The 16,348-nt window shown below is 64.5% G+C and overlaps 2 protein-coding genes and 1 long non-coding RNA gene across 14 annotated transcripts in view; 1 reads left to right on the top strand and 2 right to left on the bottom strand.

The window, feature by feature from the left end:
* Positions 1-567: 567 nt before the first annotated feature.
* CDKN1C (cyclin dependent kinase inhibitor 1C) lies at positions 568-3,094 on the bottom strand. 3 transcript variants are annotated; one of them, XM_037011763.2, is made up of 4 exons: positions 2,853-3,094; positions 2,015-2,656; positions 1,355-1,491; positions 568-1,260 (listed from the first exon to the last, which is right to left on the bottom strand). In XM_037011763.2, exons 1-3 carry the CDS (start codon positions 3,076-3,078, stop codon positions 1,358-1,360), a joined length of 1,002 nt encoding a protein of 333 aa, XP_036867658.2. In that variant the 5' UTR covers positions 3,079-3,094; the 3' UTR covers positions 568-1,260; positions 1,355-1,357. The 3 variants fall into 3 exon arrangements, with proteins under 3 accessions (XP_036867658.2, XP_036867660.1, XP_036867659.1); XM_037011765.2 differs by having other exon boundaries at positions 2,015-2,661; positions 2,853-3,043; XM_037011764.2 differs by lacking the exon at positions 2,853-3,094 and having other exon boundaries at positions 2,015-2,828.
* A 3,248-nt stretch (positions 3,095-6,342) lies between these two features.
* LOC140844535 (uncharacterized) overlaps positions 6,343-16,348 on the bottom strand; it is an 11,094-nt gene continuing 1,088 nt past the window's right edge. The window contains exons 2-6 of one of the 4 annotated variants that reach the window (XR_012123041.1): positions 16,088-16,182; positions 14,316-14,559; positions 11,451-12,096; positions 7,528-11,232; positions 6,343-7,217 (exon numbers count right to left, since the gene is read on the bottom strand). This is a non-coding gene — a long non-coding RNA (uncharacterized lncRNA). Of the gene's footprint in view, positions 7,218-7,527; positions 11,233-11,450; positions 12,097-14,315; positions 14,560-16,047; positions 16,183-16,348 lie in introns of all 4 variants that reach the window. The other 3 variants (XR_012123039.1, XR_012123038.1, XR_012123040.1) reach the window with 3 other exon arrangements.
* The window catches only part of SLC67A1 (solute carrier family 67 member 1), a 20,640-nt gene continuing 18,828 nt past the window's right edge, over positions 14,537-16,348 (top strand). For 6 of the 7 annotated variants that reach the window (XM_037011467.2, XM_037011465.2, XM_073217323.1 and 3 more), the window contains exon 1: positions 14,537-14,633. The gene's annotated coding sequence lies outside the window, so the exon portion shown is untranslated. Of the gene's footprint in view, positions 14,634-14,666; positions 14,800-16,348 lie in introns of those variants that run through there. The other variant, XM_073217322.1, reaches the window with a different exon arrangement.

Raw genomic sequence — 16,348 nt, 5'->3', positions numbered from 1 at the left:
GCCGCGGGCCTGGCCTACAGGCTGCCCCTCCCCCACCGCAAGCACGAATAAGTTGTGAACACATCAGGGGTCCTGCGGCCTGACCCTGGGGGATCCCGGCAAACAAAGCTGGAGACCCTGGAGCAACTAGGGCTCCGTCCACTGGGTGCGAGGCCTAAAGAATTAAAAGCTCAGGTCCCTTGACGCCATCGCAGACAGGAAGCTGGGGGTCAGCATTGGCCCAGCCCCTGCGGGCCCACCAGAGCCCAGCACCGCTCAGCCCAGGGTAACTGGGCTTTGGGAGGTTTCCTTAAAGCAGAGGCAGTGAACCCGGTCTCAGCGCACAGCTCCACACGTCGGGGGCTGGGAGTGAAGGGGTACAGACGCGGAACAAGGGTGGGGTCCTTCATCCCTGACTTAGGGGCCTGAAACAGGTGGGTGTGGGCCAGCCCTGTCCGGAGAAAGTCCCTCCCTTTCGGGGCAGACACCCAGGAAGGTAGCCCGGGCCCCACTGTGTCCCTGTCTCCCTGACTTTTGGGGGGTGCAGGAGAAGAAAGCTCAGGGCAGTACAAGCATACACAGAGCTGGTTTGCAGCATGTTTCGGCCTCTTTATTTAGAACCCGGCGGACGAGGGGCCGGGGCAGTGGTGCAGACGGCTCAGGAACCATTTTAACAGATTTGTCTTCAAGTTTAAAATAATCATCATAATAAAAAGAGACAGAGAAAGCGCGAAGAGACTGCTAGCTAAATGGGCTTGTACGGCAGCTACAGCTTGTGAGCGACCCCCTCCCCCCAGAGTCCGCTATAAAAATAAATTTACATTTGTCGATAACCAGATGCGGGAGGCGTGCCTTTGGCATAACCAATAACCGAGTTATATCACTGCGTGGCAGAGCGGCCCACGCCTCGACATAAATAGAAAATATAAGTTAGTATAACTTTAAAAACTTTTTGTACAAATATACATGTTTTTTTTCTTTTTTCCTTTTTTTTTCTTTTTTCACTTTTTTGCACTGAGTTTCAGCAGAGATTAAACATTTTATATAAATGACTCTTAAAGCTTTACACCTTGGGACCAGTGTACTCCTCGTGCAGAATACATTTAGATATAAAAGACGTTATTAATACATTGCACAGTTTTCAAACGTTAAACACAAAACCGAACGCTGCTCAGTGGCAGCTGCCGCCGGTCGCTGCTACATGGACGGTCCCAGCCGAGGCCTGCGCTCCTCTCCTGTCCGCTGCCCAGCGGGCTCCCTCGGGGCTCTTCGGGCGCGAGGCTGCGGGCAAGAGGCGCGGTGAGCAGAGCGGAGAGGGACCGCGAGAACCCCGCGGCGGCGCTCCCCGCCCTGCCCGGCCCGCGGGGCCACTCACCTCTCACCGCAGCCGCTTGCGCGGGGTCTGCTCCGCCGAGCCCACGGCTGGAGCGGCGCCAGGCGCGGCGCAGCCCGCGGGAACCTCGTTTGACGCCTTGGCCTCAGGCGCGGGTCTCTTGCGCTTGGCGAAGAAATCTGCGGGCGACAGCGCGCGCCGCTGGTCAGGGCGGGGCCGGCCGGGGAACCCCGGAGGGGGCTCGGAGGGAGCGGGCGGCCGGCGGGCCCGGGTGGGGGCGCCGTCCCCGCCCGCGCCGAGGTCCGCGGCGGGTCAGCTTTGTTTACGTCGCCGCGCAAAGTGCTGTGTAAGCATTTCCCCTTGTCCCGCGGCCAAGCCCCCCGGGGCTGCTGCCGCGCTTAACCCCCTCCGCGCCGCCGTCGCCGCGCCCGATCGCCACCGGGGAGGGGCTCCAGGGGCCCGGGCGACGACCGCGCGCGGAGGGGGCCCGAGCGCGCGCCCCTTCGCCCCTCCCGCGCGCGCCGCGCGCGAGCACAACAACAGGGCGGGGAAGGGCTGCGGACGCAGCCGCGCCCTGCGCGCTGCGGGCCCTTTAATGCCACGGAGGAGGCGGGGACCGAGCGAGGCCCCCGAGGCCGGGAGCCCGGCTGGCCGGACAAAGCAGGGCCGGGCCGGGCCGGGGCGGGGCCGCGCGGGACTCACCGGAGATGAGAGGCCCGGGCAGCTTCTTGATCGCGGCGCCTCCGGCGGCGGCGGCGGTGGTGGCAGCGGCGGCGGTGGCGTTGGCATTGGCGGCGGCGGCGTTGGCAGCAGTGCCCGGCGCAGGACGCCCCGAAATCCCTGAGTGCAGCGGCTCGCCTAGGGGCTCCTGGCTGCGCGGCGGCGGGACCGCCTCCTGCTCAGCGCTCTCCTGCGGCGCCGCGGCCGGAGCTGGGGCGGGCCCCACGGCCGGGCCGCTGGACGGCGGCGCTGGTGCCTCCCCGAGGCCGTCGAGGGGCTCAGCGGCCGGCGGCACGGGGGGCGGGCTGTCGCCCGCACCGTCCGGGCGGGGCCGGGGCGCCAGGAGCAGGCGGCAGCGTCCCACCTGCACCGTCTCGCGGTAGAAGGCGGGCACGGAGTCGCTGTCCACCTCGGTCCACTGTAGGCGTCCGGGACCCCGTAGCGGCATGTCCTGCTGGAAGTTGTAGTCCCAGCGGCGCTGGTCTTCGGCGCTCAGCTCGGCCAGTCGGATCTGCAGCTCGCGGCTCAGCTCCTCGTGGTCCACCGGCCCGAAGAGGCTGCGGCAGGCGCTAGTGCGCGCGAACAGGGGAAAGGTGCGGCGGGCGACCAGGCGCTCCATTGCCACTGCGCTGCGGAGACACACGTCGGACATGGCCGGGAGCTGCCCGGGCCCGGGCCGCGGGAGAGGAGAGGAGAGGAGAGGAGGGGAGAGGAGGAGGCAGAGGGGAGAAGAGGGCGGAGGCCGGCGCAAGGGAGACCCCGCGCAGTCGGAGTCCGCATTTGCAAAGGGACGCGGCGGGAGGGCGGGCGCGGCGGCTACCTGGAGGTCGGCCGTGCGCGGCTCCTGCGTCTCGTTCGCGGTGTCGTCCGGCCGGCGGCCGCGCCCCCTCAGTGCCTGTCCTCGCCCACTCGGCTCGCTGGGGCCTGACTGGCACCAACCGAGCGCAGAGCACTTGGCCTGTGGAACGCCCAGCCTTAGCGCGCCCCTTTATACGCGAGGGTCCCTCCCTCCCCCCCGCGCGCGCGGGCCCCGCCGCGATTAGCATAATGTAGTATTTTCAGTTTCAACAACACCGCGGCGATTGGCTCGCGCGGCGCTGCCCCCGCCCCACCGGCTGCCCGGCCCCCGCGCACCGCCCATTGGCCGCGCGCACACACCCACCCGAGGGCGGGGCGGGGCGCGCGGGCCGATTGGCGGGGCGCGAGGCGCGCGCAGGAGCGGGCCGGGGGCGGTGAGCGGGGCGGGGCCCGAGTTAAAGGGCGCTGCGGGCGGTAACGTGACACCGCGGCGCCCCGCCCCCTCGCCCCATCCCCCCCACCCCCGCTGCCGTCCCCCGCCGGCTCCTTTGTCTGCAGGCGGGGGCTACACGGCGGCGGCGGGGGCGCGGGCACCCCCTCGGCCGTTCGTCGTCCCCGGTGCCCGGTCGAGGCTGCCTCGCCCCCGAGGGCTCCCAGTCCCGCCGCCCGCTCTCGCCACCGGACCTCCCGCGCCAGCTGACGGGGCTTTAACCCGCCGCGGCCAGCTTGTCCCCCACTGGAACGAGACGGAGTCTTCGGCCGTCCCCGAGTGGCCTGCTGCACCCGAGGCAGGGTTCCGCGCACCCGGAGCCCGAACACACCTGCTGGCACTAAGGCTTCGAGCGAGCGAGGAGCGAGGGGGCAGGGGCAGGGAGGGGCAGCTGCACTCCTTCCCCAGTGGCCAGGCCGCGGCCCCTTGGAGTCAGGTCTGGAGCCTCCAGCTTTTGAGGCCTGCGCAGCCCTGCCTAATGGATGAGATGAGCAGGCTGGGCCCATCCTGGACTCTGCCAGTCATGTCACAGACTGAGTGCCCAGTACCTCTTAGGCTGAGGCTGGGAATCTGACTGCTTAGGCTGTTCTGTTTGGGGCATTAGATGCTTCTCTCTGTTGGGGAGGGCCTGGCGCCCCCAGCATAGGACCTTGGCTGGGTGTGCTGGTCCTCTGGGCCAGCCTTACCCCTTTGCACACAAGGGACCCAAAGGGGGGTGGGCAAAGCCGCAGGCCTGCTTTAGCTGCACCTTTCTCACAATTCTGGAAGGCTTGTACCCCGTCCACTGTACCCAATACATGGTTGTTGGAGAAGGACACCCCTAAGGACAGGTCACGCAAGCTAGAGGGCCCTACACAGGTGTCAGCCCAGAGCGGGAAGGCCCTGTTCAGACTGGGCCCCCTGCCCCACGTGGTGCTCCTTGGTAGTCTGCATCCTCCCCAGTGGCTCTCACCCCAGCCTGCAGGCCAAGGGAGACCGTCCCTTCGGCCCAGCCTGTGGTAAGGCTGGGAGCCCAGTTAATGTCTCAGCTCCCTCCATGAGCCCAAAGGATTGCAGGGATGGGAGTGGCTGCCAGGCAGAGTCCAGCAGAGCCCTGAGCTCTCAGCCCCTGTCCCCAGTAAGCCCATGAGCCCATCAAGAGAAGGCAACGCTTACCCAACCCCAGCCTGCCTCCCCCAAAGTCAGGTGGGTACCAGGCTACCCCAGCAACAGGAGGCTGTGCTAACATGCGGAGGTGCCCCGAAGGACGTCTCCTAGGTTCAGAGGAGCGGATGTTGGAAGTGAGGGAGGCAAATGAGAAGGCATCAACCCAGGTGCAGGATGGGGCAGGGTGCCACTCTGAGCTCGGAGAGCAGGAACCACAGGCAGATGATGCGTGTTGATTTCTTTATTTTTTTCTGTACACTGTATTCCAAATTTCCCATGACAAGCACAAATGCTATGATTTTTTATCTTCAGGAAAATAAGTAGAGGCTCTGCAGACCCCGTGGACCCCTTGGGTGGGGCTGACGTCACCTGGCTTTGGGTTAGAAGGAGGCAGGGTCTTGCCCAGCCCCGTGCCACAACCACACCAGTGTCCCCAAGACCCAGTGGGTAGTGACCACAAAATGCATAACCACCTGGTCCCTCAGGATTTCCCGAGAGGTCAGGATGCCCTGGCTTCTGCCATCCGGGAGGGCAGGCTGGGGAAGAAGCCCACCCCCAGCCTAGGCTCTGCCTGGTGACTGTCTTCCTTCCCTGAGAAGGGAAGCCACCCCACTCGCAGCCCTGCTCTGGACACCCAGGGGAGCCTGTGCTCTCCTCCCTGGCAGGGACTGCCCCAGGGCATGAGCAGCATCTGCCATGGGGACCCTAAGGAGCTGACCCTGCAGCAGGCCCCTTGCAGCCCTGCCTTCCCTATGCACAGTCCAGGACTGGGGAGTGCTTGGGAGGGCCATGCTCACTGCCTTTGGTGGCTGCCAACCCACCTCCCTGCATTCAGGCAGGGGGTCCCTGGGCTGTGACAAGCCCCCCAGCATGTGCCACTGAGTCCTCCTCCAATGGTAGGAAGTGGCCTCATGTCACAGCGTGGCAGCCACTGAGCCCTTAGCCACGCCAAACTCTGCCCAGGACAATTTCCGCACATCCTTCTGTCGGGCCTCCCCTGCTGTACAGGGGCAGGAAGGGGGCCGCCAGATCGGCCTGGGTAAGCCGCAGTGAGGACCGAGCGGGCTTCCCAGCTGCCAGCGTCCTCTCTGGTTTCCATCTGAACTTCCTACTCTTATCTCTCCATGGGCCATAGGGACACCTCCTCCCATGGTGCTGTTAGGGCAGGGAGGTGACCTTCTCTGAGTCTGGGACCCTGAGCTGGATCAAGAATGGCCCCCACTGGCTTCCTGCGCCTGATGGCCCTAGGAGTGCGCTGGGTCCCTTCCCTCAAACCAGGGACAGACCTGGAGGAGGACGACCTGCCGGCTGGGGGCTGGGATTCCGAGGCCGGACGCTGAGAGGAGGCCCAGTTCTCCTCCTCAGGGGACCCCGGGGTAAGCCAGCACCTATCTGGGTGACGATAACCAAGCTCTACTTTTGTAATTCAAAATATATGCCAAGGCAGAAAGGAAACAGTTTGTGCTCTGAGTCGGCTGCACATAGCAGAACCACAGAGTGGGCACCGGCCCCTGAAAACCAGCAAAGACAGTCTCCCAAGGTGCTCTAGCACCCCCAAATCCTGCATGCAAGGGAGTGGAGGAGCCCGGTCGCTGATGCGGGGGAGGAGGGAGCCGTGTTAAGTGCTGGGCCCCCTGCTGGTATCTTGCATGTATCCCTAACTCTGACCGCCTCTAAGTCACAGGCAAAGCGCGTGTTCACCAAACCTTTGCCTTTCCCTCGGCACACGGAAGACCACACTCCCAGCCCCTTTGCTGCCAGGTGGGGCCACGCAACCGCTTCCGGCCATGGGGCGTGAGCACAAGTGCCGGCCCCACTTCCAGGCCCGGCCAGCAAAACCAGCCAAGCAATCCTTCCGCCGCCCGGCTCTGCTGGCCAGATGGGGGGTCAGGGAGGGGCGCCCAGGAACAGGAGAGCCTCTAGGTTGCAGAAGCCCTGAATGAACACAAGGGGCAGAACCGCCCGACGCCCAGCGTCCTCTGCACACCCTCCTGAGATGGGCGTGGGAAATAAACTTACTGCGTCTTAAGCCACTAAAACTTGGGGGCTGCCTGTCACCTAACTCGGATGGCATGGGCCTATCTCCTCCGCTTTTTCTGGATGGGGAAGCGAGGTTTAAGATAAAGGAATTTGCTCCCGCGTCAACGGCTCAGGCGGCTATCCCCCTAGACCAAGCGGAAGCCCCAAGCCCTCGCGGGGTTCAGTGCTCAGCGCTCCGCCTAGTCGGCGCATGTGTAGGCTGCTACCCTGGGGCCCGCGGAGGCTGGGACACGCGCTTGCCCCGGCGAGCGGCAGGCAGCCCGGGAATCGCGGTCCTCGGCTACATGCTGCCGCCTGGCGGCTGACTTGCGCACCAGCGCCTCTGGCTGCCCCAAACTCCTGGGGAGCTGCTTCTGGAAGCACGTGGGCCTGTGGGCCTGGCCCGACCCCCAACAGTGCTCCCGGGAACCCTGCAAGGGGCGTCTGTGTCTGTGCACCCCCGCAACCTCCCCGACTGCCGTCCAGGACGGTGCCCCTTCTGAGGAGTCTGGGGGGATGTCAAACGCGCCAACACTAGGCCGTCTCCAGCCTACCCTGCACCAGGGCTGGGCTCTTTGCCTCATTTAATCCTTCCAAGAACCCGCAGAGGGAGGCGTTTTGATGCCCATTTTGCAGAGGAGGCAGCCTGCTGAGCTTCCCCAGTGGCAGCAGATGTGTGCCTTGCTCCAGCCCTGAGCCCCTCCCCTGGACCTCGACGAGGAGCTGGTGGCCCTGAAAGCAGAGGAGGAAAGAAGTCAAGCGTTCTGGGGTTCACCTCCCCTGACACCCCTGGAGCCAGGGTTAGGCCTCTGGGGGGGATGGGTAGCACCCAGCCCAGGGACGACCAACCCTTGGGTGCTCCCGCCGACCCTGTCTGCCCCTCCACCCTCACCCCCAGCCTGCCACGGGAGCCCCCGTGGCCCGGAAGGGCCAGCCCTCTAGCCCGGAGCACATCACCCAGCAGCGGTCCCTCAGCCAGACCCTGGACACACCTGGCAGGGTGCCCTCAGGAGGCCCCTGCCCCTGCCCCTGGGAACCTCACCTTCTCCTCCATAAAGTGGGGCCTGGAGGCTCCGAGGGGTGTAGGGAGTTACAGATTAACCAGCCAGACCCCAGCCGCAGGCGGCGCGGCCCAGCTCTGCGCCCAGCGCAGGGGGAGGCTTTCCGGAGCGCCCTTGGCGGGAGCCCAGCGCCCGGCGCCGCGAGAACCTTCCTCCCGCACACGTTCCCGCGCCCGGCTCGCCCCGCCCCCGCCCCCGCCCCCGCCCCCCGAGGACGAGCTGTTCTCCGTCGGCTGCCAGGCACGTCCTCCGCAGGTGCTGGCCACCCTCCGGTGACGCGTCCGCATGCCGCGCAACGCGAATCCAAAACTCGGATTACAGGGGCTGCCTTGTGCTCGGGGTGCCGGGCTGGGGGGTCCTCACTCTCCGGGGAATGGGCGGCAGGGACTGAGCGGGCTCTGGGGGAGGAGCGGCGGGAACAGGGAGTAGCCCCCCCACTCCAAACCCTCCCAGAAGCTGCCTCCCCTCGGGGTCTCAAGCCAGGGGACCATCTCGCCCCAGCTTGCCTGGGACTTCCCTGGTTTCAACACTGAAAGTCCCCGGAGACGCTGGACCGTTGGTCCCCTGGGCTCCAAACAGACCCTGCCGGGGCCGGGGAGTGGTCCCTTGGCAGCGGTGGGCGTGGAAGAGGGTCTCAGGGCTGTGCGGGCCTGTCTCAGACCACCTGGGCCAGCCCCGCCAGGCCCCCCTTCTCCGCACCAGCAGGGCACAGCCGGGACGGGTCCCCGGGGCCCAGAGGATCACTTTGTCAAAGAACCACCAAGAAAAGTGAATCTGGGGTGAACAGATGCCCCCTTCCTGGATCTTGTGCTCACCATGTCCCCCCAACTTCCTGTCTGGTCTCCTTGAGCTGGTGGGCACCCCTATAAGTCAGCAACTTCTGCTCACCCCCGCCCTGCTTCCAAACACCCAGACGTGTTCAGAGAAGCCGGGAAGCCAGGCGATGAGAGGGTCCCCGTCTGACCCCCATCCCTCCGCAGCAGAGCGACCTGGCGCTGCCGCTCTGGAGGAACGAGAGCCAGGAGCCTCCCGGGGCGGGCGCGGGGTGGGAGCCCCCTGGTCCTGGGACATCCCCGCACCGGCTCCCGCCGCAGGTCCGCAGCTGGGAAAGGGCGGTGCCTCCGCCGCCTCGTTCAGTCCTTCGTTCGCATCTTCCCAACGTCCCAGCTGGGCTTCCGAGGTGAGCGGCAGCCGGTCAGAAGGGAGGCCGGCAAGGGCCGCCAGCCCCGGCCGGTCCTCCCTGATGCCTCGCAGGCGGCACTGAGAGGGGCTCAGCAGAAGGGGCCCGCGCGGGGGAAGAGGCAGGCGCGCCGGCCACCAGCTGGGGAGGGAGCCGCAGCCCCCGGGCCCCTGCCCCCGAGACCCAAAGCTGGGTACCTGCTGCCCTCTGGTGTCCACAGACGGCACCGCAGCCAGGAGCCCGCCTGCCCTCCCACCCACTGGAGATTCAGGGAGAGCCCAGAGCCCCGGAGGCCCCCAGCCCCATGCAGCCTCTCTGACCACCTCATTCACTCCTCGCAGGTGGGGCACTTGGGAAAGGGCTTCGCTCCCTGGGACCCCAAGTCTCCTTGAGCCCCAGATGGGAGTTCTGCCATCAGTGTGACCAGTCAGGGCTGTGGGGGAGGGACGGCTCATTCAGAGCAAACCTCAGCACGCCTGGGAGCGGGGCGGGGGCGGGGGTCAGCTAACGCCTCGGTGGGAAGTCGCACGGGGCCTCTCCTATCCCCAGGGCCTGGGGGGCGGGGGAGGTCCACTGCCCTTCAGCTTGCCCTTGGCTCCCCACCTCCCCTTTCCCTACTCCCTCCCTCCCCACCTCCCCTCCTTGCTGCCCACTGCCAGGTACAAACCCTGAGCTCCTCAGCTCCTGGGGTGACCTGTGCTGGGACGCAGGAAGTGGGGCGTAGCAGGGGGCCCCATCAAGGCCCCCAGCAGGTGTGGGACGAGGAGGAGGGGCCTGGGAGGGAGGGAGTCGCAGGCAGGGAGGGGCTGCGCCCAGACTCTGAGCCCATCAGGGCAGGTGCCCAGAGAGCAGCAGAAAATGAGCTGGGGGCCACAGACGGCCTCAGAGGCCAGGCTTTCAGGCCTGGGACTCCAGTCCAGAAACTGGCTACATCTTGGAGGCACCAAGGAGCCCCAGAGGCCCATAGCTTGGGTCCGGGGTTCTGTGGTTGACTGGTGGATACAAATGCCACCACCAGAGGTTGGGAGGGAGGTACAGGCGCTGCCCAAGTCAGGGTGGCAGAAAATGAAGGAGCTCCAGGCCAGTGCTGAGGGCTGGGAGTGACAAGGTCAGAGGGCACCGGGACCCTGGGATGTGGAGGTGGGACAAAGGAGGGGTGGGGGGTTAGGGAGAATGGTGCCAGGAGGTGCCACTCTGGTGCTAAGCACAGATGGGAAGGTGGGGAGCCAGCAGGTGGGGGAACAGGGGTCTGGCCACAGCCCATGGCTGCCCCCAGGGTGCCAGTGGGCTCAGATTCCTGGTGGCAGCCACCTGGGTTTTCTACTTCTGGCCACTCTATGCCAGCAGCATTCATGTGGCAAGAGGCAGGGGGTAGGGGCAAGGTAGGGGGCACTGCCTGGCCAGAGAGCAAACCTGTGAACTTTGGAGGCAGAGCAGCTGCCTCTTACTGGCTTTGTGACCTTTGGCAAGTTGCCTAGCCTCTCTGTGCCTCTGCTTTCTCATCTGCAAGGCCCCTGATGAGGCTTGGGGTCAATGTCCACATGTAGGAAGTGGTCCTCTCTCTGAGGAGCTCCCCTGTCCCCGACTGCCTTCGGTCTCTCCTCCAGCCCTAGAGAGGAGGGCAGGCACAGCCCCAGCCCCGGGCAGCCCCCTCCCACTGCTGTTGTGATGGAAACTGGACATTCACCCTGAGCCCAGGGACGTGAGCGGGTGGGAAGGCCGAGACCCCAGCAAAGGCACTTATACATCTGAGTCACATTTACTTCCGTAGTGAATTGTCAGGCAGGGGGAAGCAGTGTTTATAATAAGCATTGGGACAGTGCTCCCCACCCCACCAGCATTCGGGGCCCGGTGGGGGCTGCAGGTCACCATGACTCCCGTGGGTCTGTCTTCATCTGACACACAGCACACTCCACCCAGCTGCACATGCCTGGTGCTCAGCAGGTTCCCTGTCCAGCCACAGCTGAATGCTGGTCAGAACCCAGTTGCTGTTGGTGGCACGTGGCACACCCTCTCTGTGCCACGTGGTCCTGTGCCGTGCACTTTATGTGTGAATTATCTAATTTAATCCTCCTAGGAGGCAGAGATGGGTGTTGGCCCTTTTTCACAGATGGGGGAACGGGCTTGAGAGGATAGTCCCTGGCCAAGGCCTAGAAAGAGTGCCAGCCCCATGGGGCTGACTGCAGAGCCCCACACAGAACCCCTGTGCTCCGCTGTGAGCACAGACCCCAGCACAGGCTGCTGGGGTTTCACAGTTGAGTCCTGCTGAGCGCCTTCCCCAGATGCTCTGGATTCTGATTCGCAGAGAACAGTAAATCAAGCGAATCTGAGCCTTGCCATGGCAGCCAGTGCAGCCAGTGCTGGCAGTGTGATCATGCACAGCTCCCCCTCGAATGTCCAGTCAGGGCCTGGACTAGGAGCATCTGACGTGTGTCCTCGTGCACGTCCACCTGTCCATCCAACAGACATTTCCCTGGGATCTCTGTCCTGTCCAGGGGCTCCTGGCCTGGTGGGTGGAGGCAGAAATAGGTGAATAAACGGGGGCTGCAGGCGTGCAGAGGGGCCAGCCCCCAGGTGAGACAGGTGTGGGGAGGGCCTGTACCCCGTCCCGTTGTGGAAGGGGTGAGGCCTGGCCACCTTGCACGCTTCTTCACTTGGAAAGATGTGTGTGAGACCCAGCTGCCCCCAGAGCTGAGCAGGAGACCAGGGGCCCTAGAAACTCACCCAGCTGGGTCCCAGGGTGCCTGAGCAGAGGCTGCCTCTGCTCACTTCCTGAATCATCAGTATGGTTGTTCCTAACAGAAACCAAATAGCCAGGGGGCCGGCTGACAGCCGAGGGGTTCCCTAGGGTAAGAACCCAGAGCAGCCTGGGCTGGGACTCCTCTCCCGGCTCCCTGAAGTCCTTCCCACTTCTGCTGGGTTCTCCACCGCGTTCCCAACGGACAGAGGCTGTAGAAGACACTGGATGTGGGAGGGGCAGTCGGACCACGGGGTGGTCTTCCAGCTGCAGACGAGGGACCAGGGCAGGAGGTGGGAATGGCAGAGGGGTTGGGACCTAGGAGATGGGCGTCTGCAAACCTCCAGGTCCTCAGACATGAGCGGCACCAGGGGCACGTGGGGAGGAGTGCGTCCCTGCCCCCCACCAGAGGCTGCCTCCGCCTCCCCCACCCCAGGGAGCAGGTGTGGGTTGCTCCCTCCGAGCCCTGCTCCCCTGCGAAGTTCAAAGGCCCATCTCTGCCTGACTCCGGGCTGCCCTCCCACCTTCTCACGCTCCTCCGAGGCCCTTGCCAGACCAGAGCACCAGCTGCTGACCGCGTCCCCCTCCAGCCGCCCTGGATGGACACCCCTCCTTTGAAGCTGTTGTCGCTTCCTGAGTATGGAAGTCGGGGCAAGGTGTCCCTTGAGGGGCCTGGAGTCGGGCCTCATGACCTTGTGGCCCCCACCAATGTTGCTGCCCACCCCCAGCGGCTTCCCTTTCTTCCTCTAGGCCAAGGTCCAGCATGGGGACCTGTGAGGGCAGGGGGACCAGCACTTCCTCAGTCTCACATGAAAATCCCGTGTCCCAGAAACCCCTCAGCCACGGGCAAGCTGGGGCAGCTGGCGCCATGTAAGGGTCCCCATGCAAAGCCCGAGTTCCCCAAAAGCAGTACCCAACCTTCCTCCCCTCCTGTTGCCTGGCCTGTGGTGGGAGAAAGGGAACCCAGCCACCACTGACCGTATCCCAGCTGCCCAGAGGGCCCCCAAGGTCTGCAGCCAGAAGGCCACCACCACGGACGCCACCTCCGGCAGCCTTCACTGCGCTTCCCTGGCAAGGCCTTCATCACTTGCGGTCAGGCCAGCGGCAGGCCTGAGCCAGCGCCGTGAATGACCCGCACCCCCATGTGAGACCCTGCAACCCGCACGGCCAGGGCAGAGCTCTGGGATGCGAGGTGGGTGCTCCCCTAGGCCTCGGCCCCCTCAGCACCTGCTGCCCTCCCTCCACCCAACTCTGGGGGCCCTGGACCACTAGACGCAGGTGGAGAAGCCCCCATGGCTGGCAGAGCCTCCTCTGGCCGTGGCTGGAAGGTCTCAGTCACGTGAACCTACTCACAGTCCAAGAGAGCCAGCCATGGCCAAGATCCAGCCCCCACCCCTCCTCCAAGAACCCTGACCCAGACCCCAAGCCCAGCAGCCTATTCGCAGACTCCAGTTCTGGAAGACTCCTTGGACCTCCAGCGCAGCCCCTCCTGCGGCGCCGCAGAGGGACTTTGTCCTCCTACAGCTAAACTCAAGCACCTATGAGGTGGAGCTCACCAACAGGCCAGGCCCCCAGGGCCCGCAGTGGGCTGAGGCGCCCCTCATTAGCCTGTGGACCCTGCTGCTGGCTGAGGCCTGGACTGAGAGGGTGAGGGGCAGGCAGTGGACCCATGCCCAGCCCTGCCTCAGATTCTAGTCCCACACCAGCCAAGACCTCATTCGTGTCCCTAAAGATGTGCCCTCAGGAAATAGTTACACCAATGTGTCATTCCAAAGGACCTCATCGACCCATGAAGGGGTTCATCTCACCAGGGTCGGGGCCCTGAATACCACCTTGATGCAGATGACACCCTCACTCAAACCTCCAGCTCAGACCACCGCCCCCAACCTCACTGTCCTACACCTGCGAGCTGCCTCCACCCGCTTGAGCTTTAAGCTCCAGCAGGTTCTCCCTGGAGAACTGCCCCCACCACCTCTACACCTCAGACACCCTCCCAGCCCGAGCCCCCTACTCCTGCTGCCCCCTCCCATCCAAGTCCACATCTCCCTAAATGGGCCTGCAGAAGCCCCTCCGTTCTAGAGCCTCCCTCGGTCCCCAGTCAGCATGCCATCCAGAGGCGCCTTCTAGAACCCAGCACAAGCTTAGAACCCTGCCGTGGCTGCACTGCGCACAGAGCAAAGCCCACATGCCCACATGTGTGATTTCCTATGCTGCCTTGCACGTGCACTCTCCTGTATGTATGTGCATGCACACCCACGTTACGTGCACAGGCTCACTCTGACGCAAGCTACACGAGGGCAGCCATATTTGCAGGCTGAATCTAAACACCTGGCGCAGAGCCTGGCACACAGTGGGTGCTCCGTAAATTGTCGGTTTCTGGGAGGCATTCTACTTCGTGGCGCATCACCAGTTCAGACACCCAGGCTGTTGGGGGGGCCCTCCAGCCCCTTGGACGCTGCCAGCTCTGGGCACTCCCAGGAGTCTCGCTCCCCACCCCCACCTCTGGCACACTTGAGCCAGAGTGACCTCCTCAAGGCTCAGCTCACCCTGTTCCTCCCACCTCCAGCCCTCGGGGGCTCCCCAGGGCCATCCTCCAAGATCTGGGCCTCGCCACCCACCCTCCACCTCTGTGCACCCTTTCCCCTGTCCATCAAGGCTCTCAGCTTTCTAAACACCCCACGCTGGGCTCGCCTGTAAGCCTTTTGTCAGCACCGGTCCCTCTACCCAGCATGCCCATCCCACACCTGACCAGTCTTCGCTCTCCTTAAGATTCTGCAGAGGCTTGCCTCCTCCAAGAAGCCCTCCTCTCCAACCCCACCCTAGATTCCCTGGTCCACCTAAGTCAGCCTCACCCTCAGAATGGCCAGCACTTTCTCTGTAAGCCTGGTGGTGGGAGTGGGTCCCGGGAAGCACAGAACGTTTGCCGAGAGGCTGAGTGCGTCCGTCACGCCGGCCCACAGTCCGAGCTGCTTACTCTGGACGAGGAAAATCATACCCAGGGGTTCTGGGCTTCTGGGTGTCCTCTTCCCTTATCCAGCCTGAAAAGCAGTTTCCCATGCTCCCTCGGGACCAGGAAGCTCCCCGCCCACACGGAACCTGTTCAGGGCAAATACTTAGACCAGATCCAGTTGCTTCTGCTCCAACCAGTTCCAAGGCCCCCAAAGGGAGAGGTGAGTGGCCAGCCCCGTCTGCCCACCTCGGCACTCCAGGGGGCCCCTCCCCCCCAGCCTGCCCTGGGCCAGGCTAGAGGCTGTCATGCCACCGCCTCCTGCCTCTTCGCCCCCAAGCCCTGCCTGGGACCGGAGGATCCCGGTGACATCCCCAGCCCCTGACCAGGTCTGTAGGAGGCCGTCAGGCAGGAGCCGGAAAGGCCCTGGGGTTCTGTTCCCCTCCTGGGGCGGCAGGGTCATCTGGCCTGCCATCCTGCCCCTGGGAGTCCTGAATCTGAGACATCTGGACAACTGCCATCCGCTTCCCCAGGGCAGCCCTTCTGTGCAGTCCTCCCAAGAAACCCTGGCTGGTCCACCTGCCCCGGCTGTGGACTCTCAGCAGGACCCCTGACGTTGTCAGAGAATGGGGACACCATCCTTAGATAAATATGTCCCCCACTTGCAGTGTTTGGACTGAAATTTTCCTCAAACATTGGGGTGGGGCATGAGTTGCTCCCCCTGCTGACTTAGGGCCCACTTGCCCCTGTCCTGAGAGGCCCTGACAGCGGGCCTCCGGCTCCCTGGGTCTTCCCTGATGTGTCAGACTGCGGCACAGCCAACGTGGGCCCTGCCTGGGCAGCGCAGGACCCCTGTGCCGTCTGCCCTACCGGCTCGGGTTCCTCCCTGCTCCAGGTCCTGCTCTGCTGGGCTGTAGTTAACACATGGCACAGAGGGCTTCGGTCTTGCCATCTGGGCCTGGCTCTGGTGGGTTGCAGAGTCCTGAAAGAGTGCCTGCTTCTTCAGCTGGGGACCTGTCCCTGGCCTCGAGAGGGAGTCCCTGCTCCCAAGGGTTCCAGCAGGGGCCGCGCGGGGAGCGTGGCCAGCCAGGCAGAGGGACAGCTCAGAGCCCTGTGTATCTGCACACCACGGGTCCAGGGTCGTGGCGGTGTGAAATGCGGAACACTGGCACCTGGTCTGTGCCCAGAATGCTCCTGTCTCCCTGCCCCTCTTGTGGGTCTCTGAGCAGACCCTAGGCCGGGGGCAGGCCAGACAGTGACCCTCCCCTCTCATCCCTCCCTCCTCTCCCTGACCCCTGCCCACCCATGCCCAGCCTGGACACCCAGTGCAGCTCTCGGGAGGTCAGAGTTCCTGCCACACCAACCTGCCCTCCACCCCCACCCCTTGTACCTGAAAGAAAAGCAGAAGGTGGGAGGACTGGGGTGGGGGTGGGAAGCAGGGGTCCCACGGAGGGGGATAGGCCCGCAAGGGGCATGTCAGGCTCAGCCAGTGAGAGCTTGGAGGCAGTGCATGCCTTCCTGGGTGGAGAGAGGGCCCAGCCTCTGGGGTTGGGGTGCCCAGGGTCAGTTGGGGGATGGGACTGGACTCATACAGGAAGGGTGGGTGTCCCAGGTGCCCCCAGGAGGGCCCATCCTACCAGGAACAGGCACCCCGACGGATCCCTTGAAGGCAGGTACCTGAGCTCGCTCTGGCCAGGATGACCCCTGAACTGCAGCTGCTAGGTGTGGAGCCCCTGCTCAGCCTTGACCTGCTCCTCCAACCTCCCTGCACCCTGGGATGGGGAGGGCAGTCAGATGCAGCCCTGGGCCCCCACTGCTGCCACCCCCACCCCCACCCCAGGGCCCCAGGTTCTGCCTTTGGAGGCCAACTGCATAGTTGGTTTTTGATTTAGCAAAACTCTGTGGAGGTCTCCCTGGAACCACAAGACCTGGTTCCTC

This window comes from Manis javanica, chromosome 11 (assembly GCF_040802235.1).
Source record: "Manis javanica isolate MJ-LG chromosome 11, MJ_LKY, whole genome shotgun sequence".
Lineage (NCBI taxonomy): Eukaryota > Metazoa > Chordata > Mammalia > Pholidota > Manidae > Manis > Manis javanica.
The sequence above is the reverse complement of the archived record's forward strand: the minus strand, read 5'-3'. Positions and strand labels throughout refer to the sequence as shown.